The sequence below is a fragment of the Camelus ferus genome, chromosome 15 (assembly GCF_009834535.1).
Source record: "Camelus ferus isolate YT-003-E chromosome 15, BCGSAC_Cfer_1.0, whole genome shotgun sequence".
NCBI lineage: Eukaryota > Metazoa > Chordata > Mammalia > Artiodactyla > Camelidae > Camelus > Camelus ferus.
This window is the reverse complement of record NC_045710.1, coordinates 19,543,353-19,565,096: the sequence shown is the minus strand read 5'-3', so window position 1 is coordinate 19,565,096 and position 21,744 is coordinate 19,543,353. Positions and strand designations below refer to the sequence as shown.

The following is a 21,744-nucleotide window of genomic DNA, read 5'->3' as shown; positions in this document are numbered from 1 at the left end:
TGAATTGAGTATCAAGTCTATGCCAATCACAGTGCTAAAGGTTTTATACCAATCGCTTTATTTAATTTCTACCACGACGGTTAATACTTACAATATTCAGTCTTGGCTGTACTAGATGATCTCTAAGGTCCCTTCCATGTTCTATGTCCTGAGACCGGCCCCCACTGTCACACTTACCTTCCTAGATGCATCCCTGCTTAGTCCCTCAACTTAGGTCTGCTCTGTTAGCTGTGGATTTGGCAGGGGGGCTGGTCACTGAAGTAGTGATAACCACCCCAGTATCTGCTCCCTGTTTTTGATCACTTCTATAAAGCTGCTATTTTAAAAGGTCATGAGTATAGTTCATTCTCACAGGTAGCCCCTGTGCTGAAGGATCTGATAATAGACAAGACAGAATCCCATTTCTGCAGAAATAAGGCCTCTGCTTGTCATTCATGATGTGCACAGACTGGATAGTGGTTCTTCGCTACTTCCCTTTTTTCTAGAACTCATGCCTTAACGAGGAGTGATAGAAACACAGGGTTTGGCCCTCCTGCCTTGGCTGGACTCCACATCACATGTGACAGCCCTGAGCAGCCCTGGCAGCACCTGTCAGAAACCAACACGCATGTCTCAACAGTCAAGCCTAATTCCTGAGAAGCTGTTTTAACTTGACATCTGAAAAAGTATTACATCCAGAATTATTTTACTGGGTGTGTATTTGGGGCAGATGTGTGCATGTTCCACAACTGAAGTGTTCTATAAATATCAGATACGGGTTGTACAAAAAAGCAGCACGTACATAGTGTACTTAATTCCATTTAGTAATGTTTTCAATTTGTGTCTGACCTCTGGCAACAGAGATGGAATTTTTTCAACATGAATAAAAAAGTACGTTAAGATACCTTAAACACAATTTTCACTTAAAATCCCAGAAATATATTAAAGCTTAGTGACCATCAGCTACTGGTCCAGTACTTTCAGATAAGGGTACAGAAGCCCAGAAAGGTGAAGAGTCTTTTCCAAGTTCACACAGAAAATTAACAATGGCGCCCAGATGAGACCCAGGTCTTGTAACTCCCAGGCCATGATTCTTTGTACTTCTTAACTTACTGTACTTTTTTCTTCCAACAGTTCAAAGGCAACTCAGATTCCATTAGTAAGTGTGTTTCTACTTTGATGTACTATAAAAATCCCAAACCAACTCCTCTACTCTTTCCTTTCTGACTCTAAGTCATCTGAATATTCTTCCAAGGAAGAAAATACATGAGCGTAACTCACAAACAAGGAAGCAGCTGTACGTGGTCATCACGGACACTTTCCCAGTGGCTGGGAGGGACCATCGGAACCCAAGCCCGAGCTGATCAGCAGCTCTCACAGCGGCACACCCGAGTGAATCCCCTGGACCCAGATATGTTGCTCTCCCAGCCACTCTTCCATGCGCAGCTTCTTCTGGCTTGTGTGACCAAGACCAGAAAGCAAACCATCACCCTGTTTTCCACTGAGAAAGCAGCATGGCCAGGGGCTTCAGTCCTTAAAAGAGACCTCAGAGAGGCCAAACAGTAGAATCAAAGGAACAGAGAAGAGACGGCCTGAGGGGCCCCACGGAAGGGGCGTGGGGAGGCTGCGCGGGGCTGCGGACGCTCCGTGCCTGGTGCAGCCTGGTCTGCGCGGGCTGGAAGGACGGTGAGCAGCCCGCTCCAGGATGCTGGTGGTATTAGCGGTAATTGATGGCCAGGCTTTTTAATGGAGCTTATCATTTCACAGCAACAGATGTCAGGTTCTAATAAATAACATGTTCTCTCTGACCTACGCAATTTGGAAAGGATGCCTGGACGGCAGGCAGATCTGGATTCCTCCCCATCTCTGTTGCTGTCTCTTCCAAAAAGAAAAACATATCGCATCCCTTGAAGATGCTTTTCAAAATGACTCTGAGAGAGTTCAAGGATCCAATAATTTCACGTGATTTGTTTGCTTTATTTTTCTGTTCACAGCTCCTCTATTTCTCAAGCCTAGGAGGGACGGGGGAGCTCTTGCACACAGGAACCCCGGGCATGTGGGGGAGTGGAAGGCTTTGGCGCCCTCAACCTTCCCCTATTTCTCAGTAGGCACATCACCAGCTCCTCTCCTGTCCTCTAAGGGTGCTCTGATCACCCCAGCTATGCTGGACTGGGCCTGGAAAATTCCCTCTTCTCTCTCTAGGGGAGTTCAGCTGAGATGAGGTTGGGGGTTTTTAAAGGGAACCATTCCTGGGAAACTCACGGCAAAACAAAAGAAAAAAGAAAACCCATGAATCATAGCAGCAGTTGGGCTTGCAGGCTCTGTCACTAAGGTTTGAGCCCTGATGGGCCCCCCGGAAGCCAAACCCTGGTCGCTTGGCCTCGCTCAGTACTCTCCCTTCTTCCCAGTGATTCTGCCCAGGGTAGCTCAGTTCTGCAGCTGCTCCCCCTGCAGAAGCGCTGTAGGGTGAGCAATCTCAGTGGCTACAATTCTTACCTTCCCAGCCAAGCCCTACCCTTGGGTGCCAGAAGGGAGTTCCAGAAATACAGATATAAAGACGAGGGATGAGGGGAAGGGCAGGGTGGGGGGATGGAGTGGTCCAGGGAGAGGGAGGGGGTTGCAAAGTCCCCCACCTGGGTTTGCCCTGACACTGAGCAATATCTGGATACCTGAGCCCCAAAGCTGGCCCAGCCAGGGCTCCCTCTGGCCAGCTGACCAAGTGCAGGGACTGCAGAGAGCCGGGTGCCTAACTCAATCTGACCAGAAGATGTGAGTGAGTAATTTCTGGAGAGACAAACATCTAAATAGGCTCACATGGTAACCACTTATGCTTCACAATCACCCCCTCCCCACACGAGCCCTACCCTGGTCTCCAAAGAATTTTCTGGCCTCAAGACTCCTGCTACCACTGCGTGAAGTACTGTCTTAGAACTGGGATTTCCACACTGTGCTCCGTGGCATCCCAGAGGGGCCCTGGAGGTCACAGTAATGGGTGGGAGTGGCGAGCAAATCAGGTGGGGACATCTAACCCCCTTCTCTTGAGGAAAGAAGATCTATTTTTAATCTGACATATTTAGAAGACTAATGCATAAGACTGGATTGAAGCATTTGGCAGCTAATGAGAAGTTTGAAGAAAGCAGTGTCTTTGAGAATACTAAGCTATTAACAATGAAAAATAATTGAAGTCAGCCAGCATATACAATTAAGAAAAAAATTCTTGAAAGAGGAAGTTATTCTGCAAAGACAAGTGAATGACAAATAAGAGCAGTACACTCAGCGAGGAGCGACATAGAGGAAATTGTGGACTGTTTCGGGACTATCTGCATACATTTCCAAGGAAGAAAATAACTTCTCTTTCTGACCTGGAGGCAAGAAGGGAAACAACAAAATGTTTTGGAAGGTTAATGATGAATTACTCCCACATGTTGACTGAGGAGATATTTTTTGAAATATTTTTAAGTAATTCCATTTATATAATGGACTTAATGTGTGACAAGTCATTGCAGTAGGTGGTTTGGGGGTTAAATTCTATGCTAAGAACCTACTCAGGCCTCTGAAGTCAGCCTGATACTTTACACAGTGAAATTCAGGGAAAACTCACTCCATTTCTTCATGGATTTATCAGACTAGAAAGGATTATAAAAAATCATCTGATTCATTCATCTAGATAGAGTTAAAACTATGTACAAGATACCAAGGTAGGTAAATTTTTTAGTTGTTTTTTAGTTGTTGCTTAGTGGTTGTTTAGTTTAGTGGTTGTTTTTTAGTGATAGTTGGTTTTGTGTAGATTAAACAATTGAAAGATGAATTTTTTCCACTTTTCAAATTGGCTGTACTGCCACCAAGAAGACACAAACATAGGGGATAGCAGCCATGGATGGGGCAGCCTAGAATTTAAGAACCTCTGGCCAGGTGACTGAGGTTAAGGGACTGTTTACTGGGTGCATGAGTAGATAGCAATGCTGACTCTATTATCTTTTAATTAAAAATCTCTGTTTTTCTTCCAAGGATGATGACACTGATAGTTAACATTTACTGAATACTCAAAACATGCCAGATCTTATGTTGGACAATTCATCTGCATTACCCTGTGTGGTAGGCAGAATTCTAACATTGCCCCTAAGATTCCTCACTCACTGGTGGTGTGTACTCCCTGTATAATCTCCAGGAAAATTATGAATTTCATTCATGTAAGCAAGTTATGTTAGATGAAACAGATGACTTTAAGAAAGGGAGATTAACTGGTAGGCCTGATCTAATCAAACAAACCCTTTAAATCTGAGTCTAGATGTCAATGACACAGAAGTCAGAAATTGGAAACATGAGCATCTGATGTACACTGCAAGCTTGACAATGGAGGGGTCCATGTGGCAGAGAATAGCCTCCAGTTGACAGCCAGCAAGGAAACAGGGACCTCAGTCCTACAAGCACAAGGAATCCAACACTGCAAACAACCTGAATGAGCTTGGAAAAGGCCCTGAGACTCAGATGTGGTAGCAGTCCCAGCCAACACCTTGATTTTAGTTGTTTGAGACCCTGAACAGAGAAGCCAGAAAGGTTGTGCTGGATTCCTGATCCACAGAAAGTGTGGGATAATAAATCATGCTGCTTTAAGCTGTTAAGTTTGTGGTAATCTGTTAACCAACAATAGAAAATCACACAGCTCATTTGATTCTCTAAACTAGCTTCCCCATTTTATAGATAAGGAGACAGACTCAGGGAGGTCATGAATTTGCCCAAAGTCACACAGCCAGTGAATAGCAGAAATAGGTTTAAACCGAACTCTCTCTTGACTTTAGGGGCAGTGCTCTTACTTGCCACAAGCATTTCTTCTCTGTATTTATGTTACTCAATGCCAGGCCTCTGAGGAGGGAGGCTCAGACTAGCAGTAAAAATAATAGGAAACTTTATTTGCCTGGGTGTGGATGTGCAGAAAGTCAGAGGCCCTACGTTGAGCCCTGACTCCACTAGAAGCTAGTGGTGTGCCCTTAAGAAACTCACTAAGTCATTCCAAACCCTAGTTTTTTTATCTGCATGAAAGGTGGTGAGGATTTCTGTACCTTCTGCTGCAGTGATGATCCCAAGAAAGTGTATGAGGGTGAACTGTAAATGGTGAAGTCCACAGGGCAGGCAGAGGTGCCTGGATGTCATGCAAGTGCAGCTTTCTTTTCTTGGTGATTGACAGTCTCAATGTCCTCTGCACATAGGTTGGATATGGCTCTCTGATAGCTTGTTCCAAGGAAGACATTTAAAAATAAGTTTATTATTTTTTGAGGGTTTTTTTTTTTAGAGGAAATGATTCTCCATTACCTTTATTTGGAGATTACAGAATAAAATGGAGCCTAATTTTTCTTTATTTTCTTAAATTCTTTAAAAGTCAACTGCCTGTTAAAAGCCAAAGTAATAACAACATATTGTGGGATTCATAATATACAAAGAAGTGAGACATATGAGTATAATACTGCAAACGACAGTAGAAAGTATAAAGAGAATTACAGGGTTTTAGGCTTTTATATTACACTTAAAGTGTTATAATTTTAATTCATGGTAGACTGAGATAAATTAAGAATGTATTTTAGTGTGTTAATAACTAAAATATGACACAGAGCTATAACTAAAAGGCCAACAGAAGAGAGAATGCTATATTAAAAAGTTCTCAAATAAATCAAATGGAAGATTTGGAAGAGAAGAACAAAGAAATGAAGAACAAGGGAAATTAAACAACTAACGGTAAGAAGATAGACTTACATCCAACCAGCTCATTAATTATATGAAATGTAAAAGAATGAAAAACTCCAACTAAAAGGCAGAGATTATCAGACAAGATTTAAAAAACCAACAAAGGTTTCCTTGACATATAAAGGCACATATAAGATGAAAGAAAAAAGAAGAAAAAAGTTATACTATGCAAAAAATAAGCACAAGAAAGCTGCTGTAACTACAGTAATATCAGACAAAGCAGAATTCAAGTGGAGTATCACCAGAAATAGTGAGAGTCATTTCATAATGACAGAAGGGCCAGTTTATCAAGAAGACATAACAATTCTAAATATATAGGTACTTAAATAACAAAACTTCAAAATATAGAAAGCAAAAAATGACAGAACTAAAAGGAGAATAGACAAATCGAAAACCATAGGTGGAAATTTTAACATCTCCTTTCAGTAACTGATATAATAATAAACGCAAACAATAATAGTAAGGATACAGAAGATTTGAATAACACTAATAAGTAAGTTGGCTTAATATGCATATAGAATGCTATACCTCAAAACTGCAGGACACACATTCTTTTCAAGTTCACATGGCCTCTTTATTACCAGTATAGACTATACGTTGGGCCATAAAACAAATCTTAACAGATTTCAAAGGATTAAAATCATACAGATTATATCTGACCAAAACAGAAATTAGACATCAGTGACAATAAAATATCTAGAAAAACCCCCAAACACTTGAAATTCAAGCAGCACAATTATAAGTAACCTATTGTTCAAAAAGAAATCACAAAGGAAATTAGAAAATATTTCTAAAAAATTATAATGAAAAAATATCAAAATTTGCAGGATACAGCTAAAATAAACCTTAGAATTTATAGCTCTAAAGGATTATATTAAAAAAAGATTAAAATCAATGATCTAAGATTCCATTTTGAGAAAACTGAAAAAAGAGAAGAAATTAAACTGAAAATAAGTAGAAAAATAAAGATAAAAGCATAAATTTAGAAAATAGAAAACCAACCATGGATAAAATCAGCAAGGTCAAAAGTTGCTTCTTTGAAAAGATTAGAAAAATGCATAACCTCTTAGCTAGACTTTTTTAAAAAAGGAGAGAAAAAAATACAAATCTTCACTGTAAGGAATGAAAGAAATCGTAACACCACAGCTCTTACAAATATTAATAGCAAAGTACTATAAACAATCTTATGCCAATAAATTCAACAACTTAGATATAATGGATACGTCTCTTTAAAAAAAAAAACCCAACTTGCTAAAACTAACACAAGAAGAAATTTAAAAATCTGAATATCCCTATTTTTAGTATAGACATTGACTTTCTTCCCACAAATAAAACTCTATCAAGCATTTAGAAAAAAAAATAATGCCAAACCTACACAAACTCTTTCAGAAAACAGAAGGGAGGAAACTTGCCAATTCATTTATAAAGCCAGTAATAATGCTATTATCAAAATCTAACAAGGACGACACAAGAAATTTCAGGCTACTATCACTCAAGAACACTGATGTAAAACTCAACACAATTTTAGCAAATCAAATCTAATAATATAAAAAAGACTAAGATATTATTACTCAGAATGATTTATTTATTCCTGGAATGCAAGGTTGGTCTAACATTCAAAAACCAATTATTATAATTCACCACTTTAATAGAATAAAGCTAAACCCCAGGATCATGTCAATAGATGCAAAAAAATCACTCTACAGAATTCAACATTCACACATGGTAAAAACTCTTAGAAAAGTAAGAATAGAAGGGAATTTCTTCAATATGATAAGACATCTATGTAAAACCTACTGTTAACATCAACCTTAATGTGGAAACATAAGGCCAGATGTCTGCTCACACTACTGTGTACAACACTAGACTGAAGGTCCTAGTCAGTGCAAGTAGGTAAAAAAGAGAAAGAAACTAAAAAACATAAAGATCATAAACACTGGAAAGAAAGAAGTAAATCTGGTAACAGGTGATATGACCGGTTATGTAAAAAATTCTAAGAAATCTAAAAAAAGCTACTAGAACTCAGTAGAACTGTAAACTTAGCAATGTCACAGGACACGAAGTCAATATAGAAAAATCATTTGTATTCTTACATACTAGTAACAACTGGAAAATAAAATCTAAACAATCTATCATTTACAATAAAAGCAAAAACATTAAAAATATTCAAGACTTCTATGCTAAAATCTTAAGACATTTCTGAGATAAATTAAAGAAGACCTAAATACAACCATGTTTATTGATTGGAGGAATCAGTATTGTCAAAATGTCAACTCTTCCTTTGTTGATCTACAGGTTCAGTGTCATTATAATCAAAATCTCAGCAGGCTTTTTTTGAGGGGAGTTGAGGATGGAATAGACAAACTGATTCTAAAATTTTTCTAGAAATACAAAGGACCTAGAACAGCCAAAACTATCTTTAAAAAGACTAAAGTTGGAGAATTTACATTTCCTGTATTGGTATACAAACTGAAAAATAGAGAGCTGGAATAGGTATCTGGAAATAGACCCACTCATATATGGTCAATTTATTTTGACAAAGGCATGAAGGTAATTCAATGGGGAAAGATTTTTCAAGAAATGCTGCTGAAATACCTGAAGATGTATAAACAAAAAGTTAATTTTAGCCTCTACCTCATACCATACACAAAATTAACTTGAGATGGATCATAGACCTAAATGTCAAACCAAAACCAAATCTTCTAGAGAAAGACATAGGAGAATCTCTTCATGACCTTGTGGCAGGCAAATAATTATGAGCATACAAAAAATATTAACATAAAAAAACCCAATAAAATAGATTTCATTAAAAATAAAAACTTTCTGCTCATCAAAAGACACTGTTTAGAAAATGAAAAGGCAAGCCATAGATTGGGAGAAAATATCTGCAAAACACATTTCTGACAAATATATAAAGAACTCTTAAAAATCAGTAATAGATAGACCAACAACCTTATTAAAAATAGGAAAATTTGAACAGATATTTCACAAAAGAAGATCTACCACGTGAAAAGATGCTCAACATCACTAATCATCAGGAAATCAAAATTAAAAACACAATAAGATATCACTCCATCCCCTCTAGAATAGCTAAAATTAAAGAGACCGACAATACTAAGTGTTGGAGAGGATATGGAACAGCTGGAACCTGGCATATTGCTGGTGGGAGTGAAACAGATAAAACAACTTCAGAAAAAGGTTGTCAGATTTTTACAAAGTTAATCATACACAAATTCCCACTCCTAGGTATTTACCCACAGAACTGAAAACATATCTACTAAAAAGAGTGTTCATAGCAGCTCTATTTATAAAAATCCCCAAACTGGAAACAACCCAAACATACATATGCAGATGAATGGATTAGTAAATTATAGTTCATTCATATAATGTTACTCAGCAGTAAAAAAAGAATGCCATAACAGATAAATCTAAAACAATTATGTTGACCCAAAAGACATGAAAGAGTACAATCTATATTATTGCATTTATAAGAAGTATCTAGAAGAGGAGAAACCAAGACACAATGATAGAAATCAGACAGCACTGTCTTGGAGGTGAGGAGACTAACTGAAAAGGGGCAGAAGGTAAGTTTGTCAAAACTCCATCAAAAGATACATTAATTCTGTCCACTTCATTGTAGGTATATAATTTACATACTATAAATTACACTGTAATAAATATCTTTTAAAAGATACATATGCAAAATCTTTGATTTCAAAGAACTCACAATTTGATTAAGGAAATACAAAGATGGGAAAAATCAAAGAATAATACAAAAGAGATTTCAAAGCAGTATAAACCAACAGTCAACCGAACCTGGAAAGGGGGAAAGAGCTGCCTGCAAGTTAGCATGGAGGGAAGAACCATAAGGAAGAACCTGGAAGGATGACTAGATTTGAAGGAACAGGAAGAGAGCAGGAGGAAAGCAGTGGGCAAAGGCACCATGGGGACAAAGCAGAAACTAAACCCCAGGGTACCTCACACGTCCACCCACTGACTGACCCTTCATATCAAGCCCATCCGTCGGGAGGAGTAGAGTCTGGTTTTATAGGATGAAGTTCAGAAAAGTTAATAGCCCTGCCCGAGGCCACAGAGCTTAGAGATGAGAACTTATGATAGGAACTGGGGCACACGTGACCCTGAAGCCTGTGCTCACCCAGCAGAGGGTGTTTCACTTGTAAGCACAGGATTTGCTGGACAGCCATGAGCAAGAAGTACATGTCATAGGAAAAGCCCTGGTCAGTGCCAGAAAGTGTCCTTTCTGAGTTCCCACGTTCAGAATTTTGCTCTACAGGAGAGAATACACAGCTGACTCCACTCACGGGCTCTAATGTTGTCCATAAACCGTGAGAGTGTTTATGTCCTGGGCCGAGCTCTCCAAGTGAATTACAGCCTTTCATGCACTGTGTACATACAATATTTTCACAGGACAAAGAAGCAGGGCGTGTAAGGAATGCTGCAGCTGACCTTTCTCTCTTTCTGTCCTTTCTCTCCACCTTCTCCATCGATCTCTAGCCTGTATTGCAGGACAGTCCTTAGGTTGTGTTTATCCATGACCTGGCCTTCTAACACAGCCCAGGGAAGTTACTCAGGTCAGTTTAAGAAAGGACCTTTTAAAGTATTTCTTCTTCCGAGCATGAGCAACTGTCTTTCTCTTTTATTACATTTAAAATGGATCTGTCTTCATTATAGTAGAAAGAAGATTTTTAAAAATTTACTTCAGATGTTTTCTTTAGGCTAGTGGTAATGTAAAGCAAATGTCTCTTGCAACTCTGAATCAACCTGTGAAGATAAACAGGCTTCACTTAACAATATACTGAAATCATAGGCTTGTGGTCTGCAGCTTCTTAAAGACTCAATTCATACACGCTAAAATGTCTACTTAAGGAGCATGTGCACGTGTGCGTGCACACACTCACGCACACACACACGCACACGCATGCACACACACACCCAAGATAGCTTTGCCATGGAAACCACAAAAACATGTCTGGTTCAGACTCCACAGTACATACCACAAATAACAGCCCATCTTCTAAGGGCAGATCCTATGTACACACAGGGAAAGCCCAGAAAATTAAACAACTGCAGGGCCTCAAACATAAAACCTACTTCATAATCCATTTTTTTCAAGTATCCTTCAAAATAAGTAAGTCTTACTCATTGTTATTAGTTACATTTGCATACATTTTTTTTTTCCTTAAACAGAATCTCAGACTTGGGTATCACAAAAAGGTAAGACACCCGGGAAAGTGAGCCACTGAAGGTCTGGATAACAACAGCTCTGGGACTGCATTCATGAATCTGTGGCGGTCTGGATGTCTAGAGAAAGCCACTCTCATTATTTAAGAGCCCCAATCCTGCTATGAGTGAAGGCCTTGTACTACAGAAAGTATAGGCAGGAGGCACCTGGGGAGGGAAAGAGGTCTGAGGGAGGGGGAGGCAAGAGAAAGAAGTCTTACCTATCAAGAGCATTCTAGGTCTGGAAGGCCAGATTTTTTCAGTCAGTACTTCAAACTGTCACAAGTTTTGATATGATAAAGGCTTTGATCTCTGCTGTTGGGGTATAAATTCCATGAAGACATGGACAACTTCTCATTTGTTTACCACTGCATCCCAGCATGGGCACACTGCCTGGAACATGGTAGATGCTCAGTAAATACTGGATGAGCAAATGAAGAGGATGCTTCATAGACATTCTCCATTTCTGTGATTCTTTGGATCTGATCATCTTTCAGCTGGGATCACAGGTGTGAGCATTTGGCGGTTCAGAGTGATAAAGTAATAGACCTGCCACTCTAACTGTGATGTATTTTTGGAAACTATGATGCTGATCGACTGTTGCTTCAATCTAGGAGGCCATGGTTCATGAAGACTGGTGTTCTGGGTACTGAAGTTTTACCTATAAAAAATACTCTGCATATTTCTACGCTGACCTAGTCCATATGACGGGTGAAAGCTTTCCACAGAGAGGTTCGTGTGCAATAGTTGTATTTCTAAATTCCAAACTCCAGCCAACTCAAACCTCTATCAAACTTATTTTCATAAGGATTTTAAAAGTTCTAAGCTATTTGTGTGGCAATTTATTTAACCAAAGAAGACACAGGCCCTACTTTGGGGAGGGGCAAGAGATGCAACGAGGTATATAATTCACTCTGTTCCTTCAGAGACATTTTAGTTCCATATGAAAAACTAGGTACTGGACCCATGTACTGACTACTAGGCAAAATTCTATTCATTTACCATTAGCCGAAATTTTCCATTAATTAAGAAAATATGAAAGTAGCTGCCAACATTTTCATCATTGACACCATTTATCCATAACTCCAATTCCTACCTAGTACTTATTCTCTAATGCAAATAGAGAGGTAGATTTCAGATAAATCCTGGAACCCATTAAAATAAAAAAGGCAATCTACCTCATCAGGCTAGATAAGGGGTTGGCTAACTTTTTCTATATGGGCCAAAAACTAAATATTTTTGGTTTTGCAGACCATATGTGGTCTGCTGGAGCTACTCACTCTGCCATTGTTGCATGAAGGCAGCCGTAGAAAATCAGTTTAAAAATGGGTATGGCTATATTTCAATAAAACTTTATTTACAAAAACAGGCAGAGGTCAGGGTTTACCCTGCAAGCAGCAGCTTGCCAATCCTTGGACTGGATTTTTTAAAAAATGTTTCCCATTTGCAAGAAATAACAATTGATTCACTTACTTTGCTCTCTTGGCCATTTCGTTTCCATCCCATCTGGGGCTGTATGGATAATTTTTCTGGGCCTGGGAATAAAGCTGTCCACTGTTGGTAAAGTGATAGACGGACTGGAACGTGAGAGTCGGCTGGTCTCGAGGAAAAAACAGGGGCAGGTCAACTGCAAAGACAGAAAACAAGGAAAAGTTGGTTAGGGTTTAAATGTACCTTAATATACTTTTTAAGCTAAATTTGAATGTTAGGTACAAGACACTATGTGAACCACAAATCCTGGTTGAGGCTTAGGTGAAAAGTATGGAGAGTGGGACCAAGAAACACAGTGTACCCTCCCTGCTTTCAAGGAGTTTACAGTCTAGGTAGAGAGGCAGATCACACATAAATAAAAGTTTAACCAATACTAGGCATGATGCATAGGTGCTGAAGGAATGCTATGAAATGGTTATAGAAGCTGGGCACCCCGGCCACCTGACCTGCTACGACACTTACCTTGTCTAGTATTCCACGGGGCAGTTAGTTGTATATCTGTTTTAAGTCTCAATTATATCATAAACTCCTCAAAGGTTGGGCAGTGTCTTCCTCATCTAGAAATCAATGGAGGATGTGGGATGCAGACTCCTTAAAGAATGAATGTGGAAAGGGGCTCAAGAGGGCAAGTGACAATCTTCCTTTTTTATAGGATATGTAACTGGACCACCAGAAAAACATGAAGTTGTCACTTTACTTCCAATCAAGCAGTAAATTTTGATAGTCAGCAGTTTTACACTTTTCCTTATGTGTTATCATACACATCTCCTAAATCAGCGGGAGCTCCTCCATGGAATTCAACAGGGCCGAATCTGAGCACCACATCTATCTACTGCTATAGTTTAGACTGATTCTAATATTTCCTGTTAACAAGTATTAGGTGACTTACCTGTTCACTTGGGGATCCTTTAAATCAATTGTTTTAGTTAAGGTAAACTCATTAAAAACACAATTTCAATAGCACATTCCTCAAGGTATATAATGTGTATATAATATGTGACTGTTCCTCACTTCTAGGACAAGGGGTAGGCATATTAATTTATAAAAAATAATAACAAGAAAAATGTGCACAGACTTTTCTAGCTTTACAGAGTAATCTTATATTCTTTATCCAATATGATGCTTATAACTACTTGAAGCAGACATTATTTTTACCATCTGCATTTAACAGATGAACAAACCTGAGATGCCAAGAGGTTTCTTAACTTGCTCATGCCATAGCTACGCAGAGGCAGGACTCAACTCTAGTCCCATGATCTAAATCCCAAGCTCCTTCAACTGGGTCACGTTGCCTCCTGCTCTTGAGAATACTGGTATAACCTGCTCACAACACACTCGCCATGTCATGATGACAGTTTAGGCGGCTGAAGTCTCTACTGTGAAGGATGTACAAGGTTCATCTTTTTGGCTACATGAGACAAATATATGAAATTAAAATACATACTAGATAGTTATACATCTATCACTGTGTCAGTTTAGGGTGACATTTGACTTGGACTGGGCCCTCTAAGTACCCAAAATGATTTCTTGAAGGAAGTTAGGTTTGTAGCAAACTTAAAAAAAAAAATGTCCAGTTGGTAAGGCCTCTTAGACCTCTGGGTATATTTGACTCTGAGTCAGTGCCACAGGGGGTTTCTACAAATGAATCACTGCATAACCAAAGAAAAGTGGCAAAATTTTCAATGTCCACTTTTTAGTCACATTTTCCAAGTGCCTCAATGCAGTTTCAATACATGTCTATTTGTGCCAAAGCAGAGATCTGGTAACATATAGGAACAATGCAAAACCTGAAAAACAGACTCACTCAAATGGATTCAGAAAACCCTTATAAACCCCTTCATCTTACAGAGCTTGATCTGTAACATCTTCAGTCATTTTCAATAAATATTGTTTTCTGAAATTGTTTCCCTCTTTTGATTCATTTCATTTCCTCTGATTAATTTTATAAAAATGCCTATTCACATATACTTTAATTTGACTTCAACTATGTTTATTTTATATACAAGTTTCCAAATATAAAATGATATTCAGATTAACCCCCAGAGAAATAGCAATAGCACTGATGAAAAGTATTTAACATGCAAGCTTCCCCTCAAAACAGTAATAATGTTAAATAATAAAATTCAGTGGGAATAATTTCTAAATTTAAAGTAAGTACAGTCACCATTCAGTATTCAAGTAACACAGACAATACCACAAACTTCATGATTCTCAAACTATCAGCTTTTTGAAGCTTTGGGATGAAATTTTTTTTGAGGGGCTCCTTTTTTGTTGTAGAAAATGAGTTGCCAGTATTTTGATATGCTGAAAAATGATTTTCCCACCTAGCTCTGAACCATTCACTCTGACCTTCTATAAATGCCCAATTAAGACCAGAAACAATTCAAAATGTGAATGTAAATTTATTTACCTGGGCAAGTGAGTTGTTCTGATTTAAAAAAAAAAATTGCTAGCCAGCTGTATGTTGATCTGTACCATGATCCCCTCAAAAGCACTGATAACATGACTATTTCTCCATGGAGAGTTTTCTTAAAAAGTATAGTTGAAGCCAATATTAACATTTGAACACAGTGGCTGGATTATTAGCATGGCAGGAATGGTCAGAGCAATTCAGAGATAAAATCGGTAATACATATGAATTCACATGTGAGAAAATAAAATTAGAAAAATATAAATATCTCGCTCAGCTTAACTAGGATGTACTCTGTCTGGATCAGTCAGCAGTCAATAAAAGGTTGCCTTCTTTCAAAGTGTTCTAAGTGTAAGAAGGAGTTAATGCCTAAAATATTTATGACAAATAACTTTGCATTTTTCTTATAAGAATGAGTTGAATGGTACAAATTAGTCAGAATTAAAAACAAAAACAAAAGGGGGGAAGGTATGGCTCAGTGGTAGTGTGCCTAGCATGCACAGTGTCCTGGGTTCAATCCCCAGTACCTCCATTAAAGATAAATAAAAAAAAACCCTAAATACCTCCCCCCAAATTAAAAAAAATTAATAATTAATTTTTTTAAAAGAGTGTTTAAAAAAAACAAACAAACAAGACCTGTTTTCCTTATCCTCAAATGTTTCTGTCACTACATTTTGCCTATAGGCTAGCTCAAGATTTTCTGATGCATAGCAAAATAATGACTGCGGGCCTTCAAATAGCTAATCTGCTTTAGGGAACTCCCAAGGTTCTAAGCAGTCTGGGCTCAGAGTCTCAGCCACATCAAATCTGAACATTTTCACATTTGCTTCCTTAGAACCCAACCTGTCTATGAGCTCGGGTTCGATTCTCAGAGTAGAACCATTCCATGTGGCTCAGTTACTCACTGTCAGTACTGTTTTGACAACTGCTTCCTATTTTCTTCCACCTGTAGACGGAGACTGAATTTTGGTCAGCTCTCTACCCACAGAAGGGATGGTCCTCCCTTGTTCGGTATAATTTCAATAACCATTTTCAAAGCATGACTGTCTTCAAGAACTTGTTGAAACAAGTCACACCCAAACACCTAATTCTGCTCAACCTGGGCATTTCACAGGAGTCCCTCACAGGGCTCTGACGCCCTGGCAGCAGGCAGGAATAATTAAGTTCTGCACCAGCTTGTCTCATGCTGGACGGTCGCTGCGGTGACTGGTTCCACGGGTCACAGTCCCAGAGCTGGTGGTGGTGGTTCTGTTCAAGCAACCACCAGCCATACAGCTTTGAGAGGGAGCTGAATGCACTGATCAGTTTGCTGCCTCCCTCTTTAAATCATGCTGAGGTTCTGATGGTTTTCCCTTCTCTAGCAAATAAGCTTCACTGTCCCTAAATGCTCATCCTTTCCCCGTAGGAAGACTTCATGAGAGTTGTATCTAAGTTCACAAGACTCTAGAAACTCCTCACTTCCCCCAAATCTCAACAATGGGAAAAATGACACTGAACAGCCAAAGGAAATGCTACGCTATGCATCTGATCCACAGGAAAGCTGTCAGATACTCAGAACATTTCAGGCACAGTTCTAATGAGTTTGATCATATGATTTTTTTTTCCAGAAAAAAATCTAATTATGGCAAGATTAGGACAAGGTACATGAACAACAAGTAGTGATAACCAGCAGTCTGGCCCAAAGAAAGGTGAGAGAATAGTAAATAAAAGCAGACTTAGTTCATCAAAAAGCATCCCAGTCTGGGCCATTCAGTGTAGGAAAAAAGCACTCAACCATCCCTCAAGCGATTACCATACATAGTGATGTTCGCTCCCATTCTTGGTACCAGGGCTGACACTCTTGGTTGCCTATCCAACAGCCATTCTCCAGCCTTCTTTTCTATGGGCAGCGCCCTCCTCCCACCCCACAGTCCAAAAGTGCTGAGTATTCACTCCCTCAGCCTTTCATAAAGCCCAGGCATAGGAATGACTCAGTCTTGCCCATGGAACCTGAGAGGAAGTCAGTGAGGGGTCTTCTGAGAAAAATTTTCCTCTCTGGTTAAAGACCCCCATTTCATTCCTGCCTACATCTTATCACATGAGCTCTTAAGGCGAAGCTGTGCCCTCATCTTGTGACCACGTGGGGAAAGTCAGCCTGACATCACTCCGCTGTCAAATCCATCATCTCTGCTACTGCCCAGATCTGGATGTCATGTTACATGAGACAGTTATGAGTCCTGACTATTTAAACTTCTTTTAATCAGGTCTTCTCAGACTTGGAGTCAAAGGCAACTAAGAAAACATTATTTCTTACAGCTTCTGTTCAAGGGAATAGATTGTATAATCTATTTGAGAACTATTTCCACCAAGCATGGTTAAAAACATTCAAGGCACATAAATAGGAAAGTTTTAGTTGTCTGGAAAATTCAGTTATGTGGGACAGTTCAATCCTTGAAAATGCCAAACAAATGAGGGGTTAACCATAATTGCTTCCCTGGGAGTCACATCATCAAATATTTTCATCATTATTCACAAGTCAGCCATTATTTCATTTCTCCAACCCTTCCAAACTCTATACTCTTGAGTTTCTGGGTCAGGAGGGAAGGTGCTCGTGGACTCGCTTTGTGGTGGTTCTGGTTATGCTCCCATTTCCAGTTCTCTCAGGCCCCTCCAGTTCCTTGAAGCCTCATTAGGAGATAGTTTTAACCCCATATTGACTTGCTGGAAGCTCCCCTTTGGACGACGATTCCATCTGAGGTCAACTCTTCCCAAGAAGTGTGGACACTTCTCTTTCCCTGGCTGCCCCCACAGGGGGCACACAACTAATTAGGGAAGTTGCCATTTATTTACTGCCCACCCCCAATCCTACTAACTACACACTAAACCTTTGAGACACACAGATTCTAACCACTGGGAAGTTAAATACCACACATCCAAAATACTCGCCTACGAGAAATATAAAAGTCAAGTTTTCCCATTCAGAAGAATATCTACTCAAGGTATTAAAAATTAAATAGTGTTTCCTTTTACTATCACTGCCTTATTTTTAAGTGACAGGGGAGACTAAACATTTATGAGATTTTGTTAAGCAGGTTTCAGATTTCCACTATCTTGTGTTTGATTTGATCATGTAAACAGGTTACCTTTGGGGATTTAGTAGTATTACCAAACTAAAGCCTGAAGTGTCTTGAACTTTGTTGTTAAATCTAAAAATCCGAATATGGGAGGTGACAGCACGGTATAGTGGAAAAAAGGCACATACAGCCTTTGGAGTCAGATAAGAATGGGTTCAATTCTTAGCCCCACCATTTATTAGTGGTGAGACCACAGGCAAAATACCTCATCTCTTTGAATCTTGATTTTTCTCATCTGTAAAATGAGGATAATAATTCTTATTTCATAGTGTGGTTGAAAGGACTGAACAAAAACAGAGCAAGGTACAAAATAAATAGCCATTCCTTCACCCAACTTCCCCTTTTTCTTAGTTTGTTATTTTTTTTAAATCTGGCTTTATACACTTAGATATATGTGAAATTTCTAACTATAGCATAAATGTTCACAATGCTTAATTTTAACTATTTTGATGGACCTTTTTCTAAATTTTGTACATGTCTTCACAACTCAGTAAATATAATATACTGAAAATAATTTAGCCTTTCTTGATGACAGAGAGCACATGAAAAAATCATCATACACACTGGGCTCAAGTGTTAAGGAGACGTAGCTGGCTCTTCTACAGATGCCTCCTACCACGAGCCAGATCCTCCGAGCCATCCTCCGGTAAAGAGTTGATGGACCTTTAGTGTGGTACCCTGAGGTCCCCAGGGCTAACGAGTGTGACATGCAATTTGCCCCCTGACCACAAACTTTCTCTCTTTATTTCTGTTGCCTTTTCCTAGCCAGCCCCTTTCCCTTTGCCACTTCTCACCAAGGCCAACTGTTTCAATGTCATCTTTCTTGCCTCTTCTCTCTGCTTCTGTCTACTTCATCCCACGTGTGTCCCTCCCTGACCAGGACCTGGTCCTGCGAGGAGGACCTGTGTGGAGCAGGTGCTGCGCGACGTGAAGTGAGGCCGTGTGAGTTCTGGGTCGCTGTCCTCAGGCACAGCTCCGAGTTCAGAGACCGTCTCCTCCTCCTCCCCTTTTGGTTGTTTCCTTCCTTCCTTCCAGGTTTACAACTGTATCAGAGAGTTGAAGTTATAGAAAATCTGGCCTCTGCTCATATATTTTGTTTAGCATTTGCTTTTGAGGTACTTTACAGATCCAAATGAATCATTCCAATACCCAATGAGCCATTCACATAAATTCTCAGAAGAATCTCCAGATGAAAGGGACGTCATAGCTGGCCAGGGAGGAGCCAGGGTCTCTTGCCCTGCCCACATAAACAAACCCCAGGCGGCTCCTCCCATGAGCTCACATGCTCTTAGCTGGAAGCGAGCATCGGGCATCACTGTGGAATCAACACAGCAGATGCTTGGGCCTCCCCTCAGACCTCTGGTTTCTGAAAATGCACCTTAGGTCATACATCTCCCTAGGTAGGAACCATGGCGAAGACTGAGGGCCCCTACGGGCAGGGGCCATGAACTGCTTATTTTAGTACCCCAAGCACTTAGCACAGTGTATGGCACAACACAGGAGATACACAATACATGCTTGTGGAACTAAAGAAAAGGGGCATTTGAGGGAAACACAAATTAAAACCTCAAGGAGATTCCATTTCACATCCACTAGACTGGCAAACATTTTAAAACCCAACAATCCTCAAGTGTTGTCAAGGCTGTGGAACCCTGGGGTTTCTTATCACTGGCGAGGAAAATGTAGATTTCTAGAACCTCTTGCACAATAAAGGTGAAGCTGTAAATACTTCATACTCAGCATTCCCACTCCTAAAACACCGCCACACGTGCATAAGAAGGCAGGTGGGAGAAGGTTTGCTGTAGCATTGTTTGTGATAACAAAAATCCCTCCTCCATCACACGCTGAGTGAGCACACTGCACGTTGCAGGCCTCATGCTGGAACTGAGGACCCACGATTCCTGGAGATGGATGGTGAGTGACTCTGTGCTCCCTGCTTTCTGGCTTCCAGCGGTGCGCCTGGTTTCTGTGTCCCCTGGGGATGCTTCCCTTTTGGACCCCCACATCTCCTCAGGCCTGGCTTCTTGTTCAGTCCCTTCAACCCACTCTTGCTTCTGTGACCCAGTCCAAGCCAGACTTGCTTCCAGGAAGCCTCTCTTGCCTGCCCTGTCACTCAGTGATTTCTCCATCCTCCAATGTCACCAGAATCCAGTCTTGGCTGCATCACTAACAATTAAGTGTTCTTGCCATGATTTTATAACCTCCACATGTGAACACTGGGCTAGATACACACTAGGCAGTTGATATATATCTAGTGAGTGACTGGCATGGATCATAAAAATGAGGAATGTTGACTACACTAGACATATAAAAAAAGGAAACGTGTTTTTATTTTTATGAGATACAGAAAAAATTTAGCAAGAGAGAACACCAGAAATAGCATTTAATGCTGTTTAAACTTCTGTCTTTAAAAGAATGTAGTCACAATAAATAAACTCCTGGCCTGGGAGGATTAAAACAGAAATCTGGCTAAATTAAGGAAGAATTTGATTAAAATAATCCTTAAGTAAATTAAAATATATTCAGATGTAAAATTCTTGGTACTTAAAAGCTGGGCAAAATCTTTAAATTTCAAAAATTCATGGATGATATACCAAATGTAGATGATTAGAAGAAAGAGGACAAACTTAAAATAATTAAAGTAGGGGGAATGACACTGGTCAGTTTAAATTCCAGTCTTAAAAAATGAGACTATCCTGCCAGGCACAAATTTGCAACTATTGTGACAACTCCAAAGAAAGAGAGGACTAACATGGCTTTATGAGGAAAAAAAAAACTCTGGAACTAATCTAGTTTTTTCATTTTAATTTTTGAAAGGATCTGGTTATGAGCTTTATTCTAGAGAAAACAGCAACAAGAATCCAAGTTGACAAGCATTCCCATAGCACCTACTGTGAGCAACCCTAGGGAGGCCAAGCTGAGCAAAGCTCGGTCCTCCCCTGACAGTGCCAGCTGCACTCCGCCACTACTGTTCTCAGGAAGGGAGGTGATGGAGAGGGTGATAAAGAGGCAGGAACCACCGAGGGGCCTGGGGTGGAAAGACAACCCGTCTAAGGGCTTCAAGCAGGCTTGTTCGATAAGCAGGGTCTTGAAAGATGACTAGGATGCTGACAGGCCACTGCAGTGGGAGGACTGTGACAGGCAAGGGAGGGAGAAAGATGTGGGAATTCCAGGCTGAGGGAACAGTAGTGAGCAGTCAGAGCAGAGAAAAGCAAGGGAATGCCAGTGATTGGGGAGGAGGGAATCCAGGCTGACAGGATTGGTGCAAAGGGACTCTGGATAAAGATGCCCAACTGTGGAAAGCTGTGAGCACAAAGCCAAGGAATGTGGACTTTCTTCCATGAGCAGTGTGCCACCTTGAACATTGCTAGGGGTGATATCCCTACCCCCAGCTCTGGTGAGTCAGGCATTTTTCTTAATTGAAGTACCCCCAGCGTGGTATAAATCTCCCAGAATGGAGAATGTTTTGGAAAGTATAACACACAAATCAAAAATAAGTTATTATTTATTATTAGAGGAGCACAGTTATTCACTTCCCAGCTTAGGGATTGATTCCTCTTTACAAAACATCTCTGAAGACTTACTAGTGTGTCACTTATGGTCAAACGGAGGCTGAGTGGAATCTGAGTGGAAAGCCTGATCATGGGCTGTCATCCGTTTACAGGAGTCTTCCATTTTCTCTCAAACAATTTTAACTTCCTCAGCAGACAATCCTTCGGGTAGGGCCTGAGATCAGGGGTTGGGTATAGGACAGGGTCGGGACAGAATTAG

At 40.0% G+C, this 21,744-nt stretch overlaps 1 protein-coding gene across 7 annotated transcripts in view; it reads right to left on the bottom strand.

Annotated features, from left to right (window-relative positions):
• The window catches only part of BABAM2 (BRISC and BRCA1 A complex member 2), a 444,883-nt gene that overhangs the window by 20,287 nt on the left and 402,852 nt on the right, over nt 1-21,744 (bottom strand). For all 7 annotated transcript variants that reach the window (XM_032497262.1, XM_032497261.1, XM_032497260.1 and 4 more), the window contains one exon: nt 12,433-12,586. In XM_032497262.1, coding sequence (XP_032353153.1) covers nt 12,433-12,586 — 154 coding nt within the window. The remainder of the gene's footprint in view (nt 1-12,432; nt 12,587-21,744) is intronic.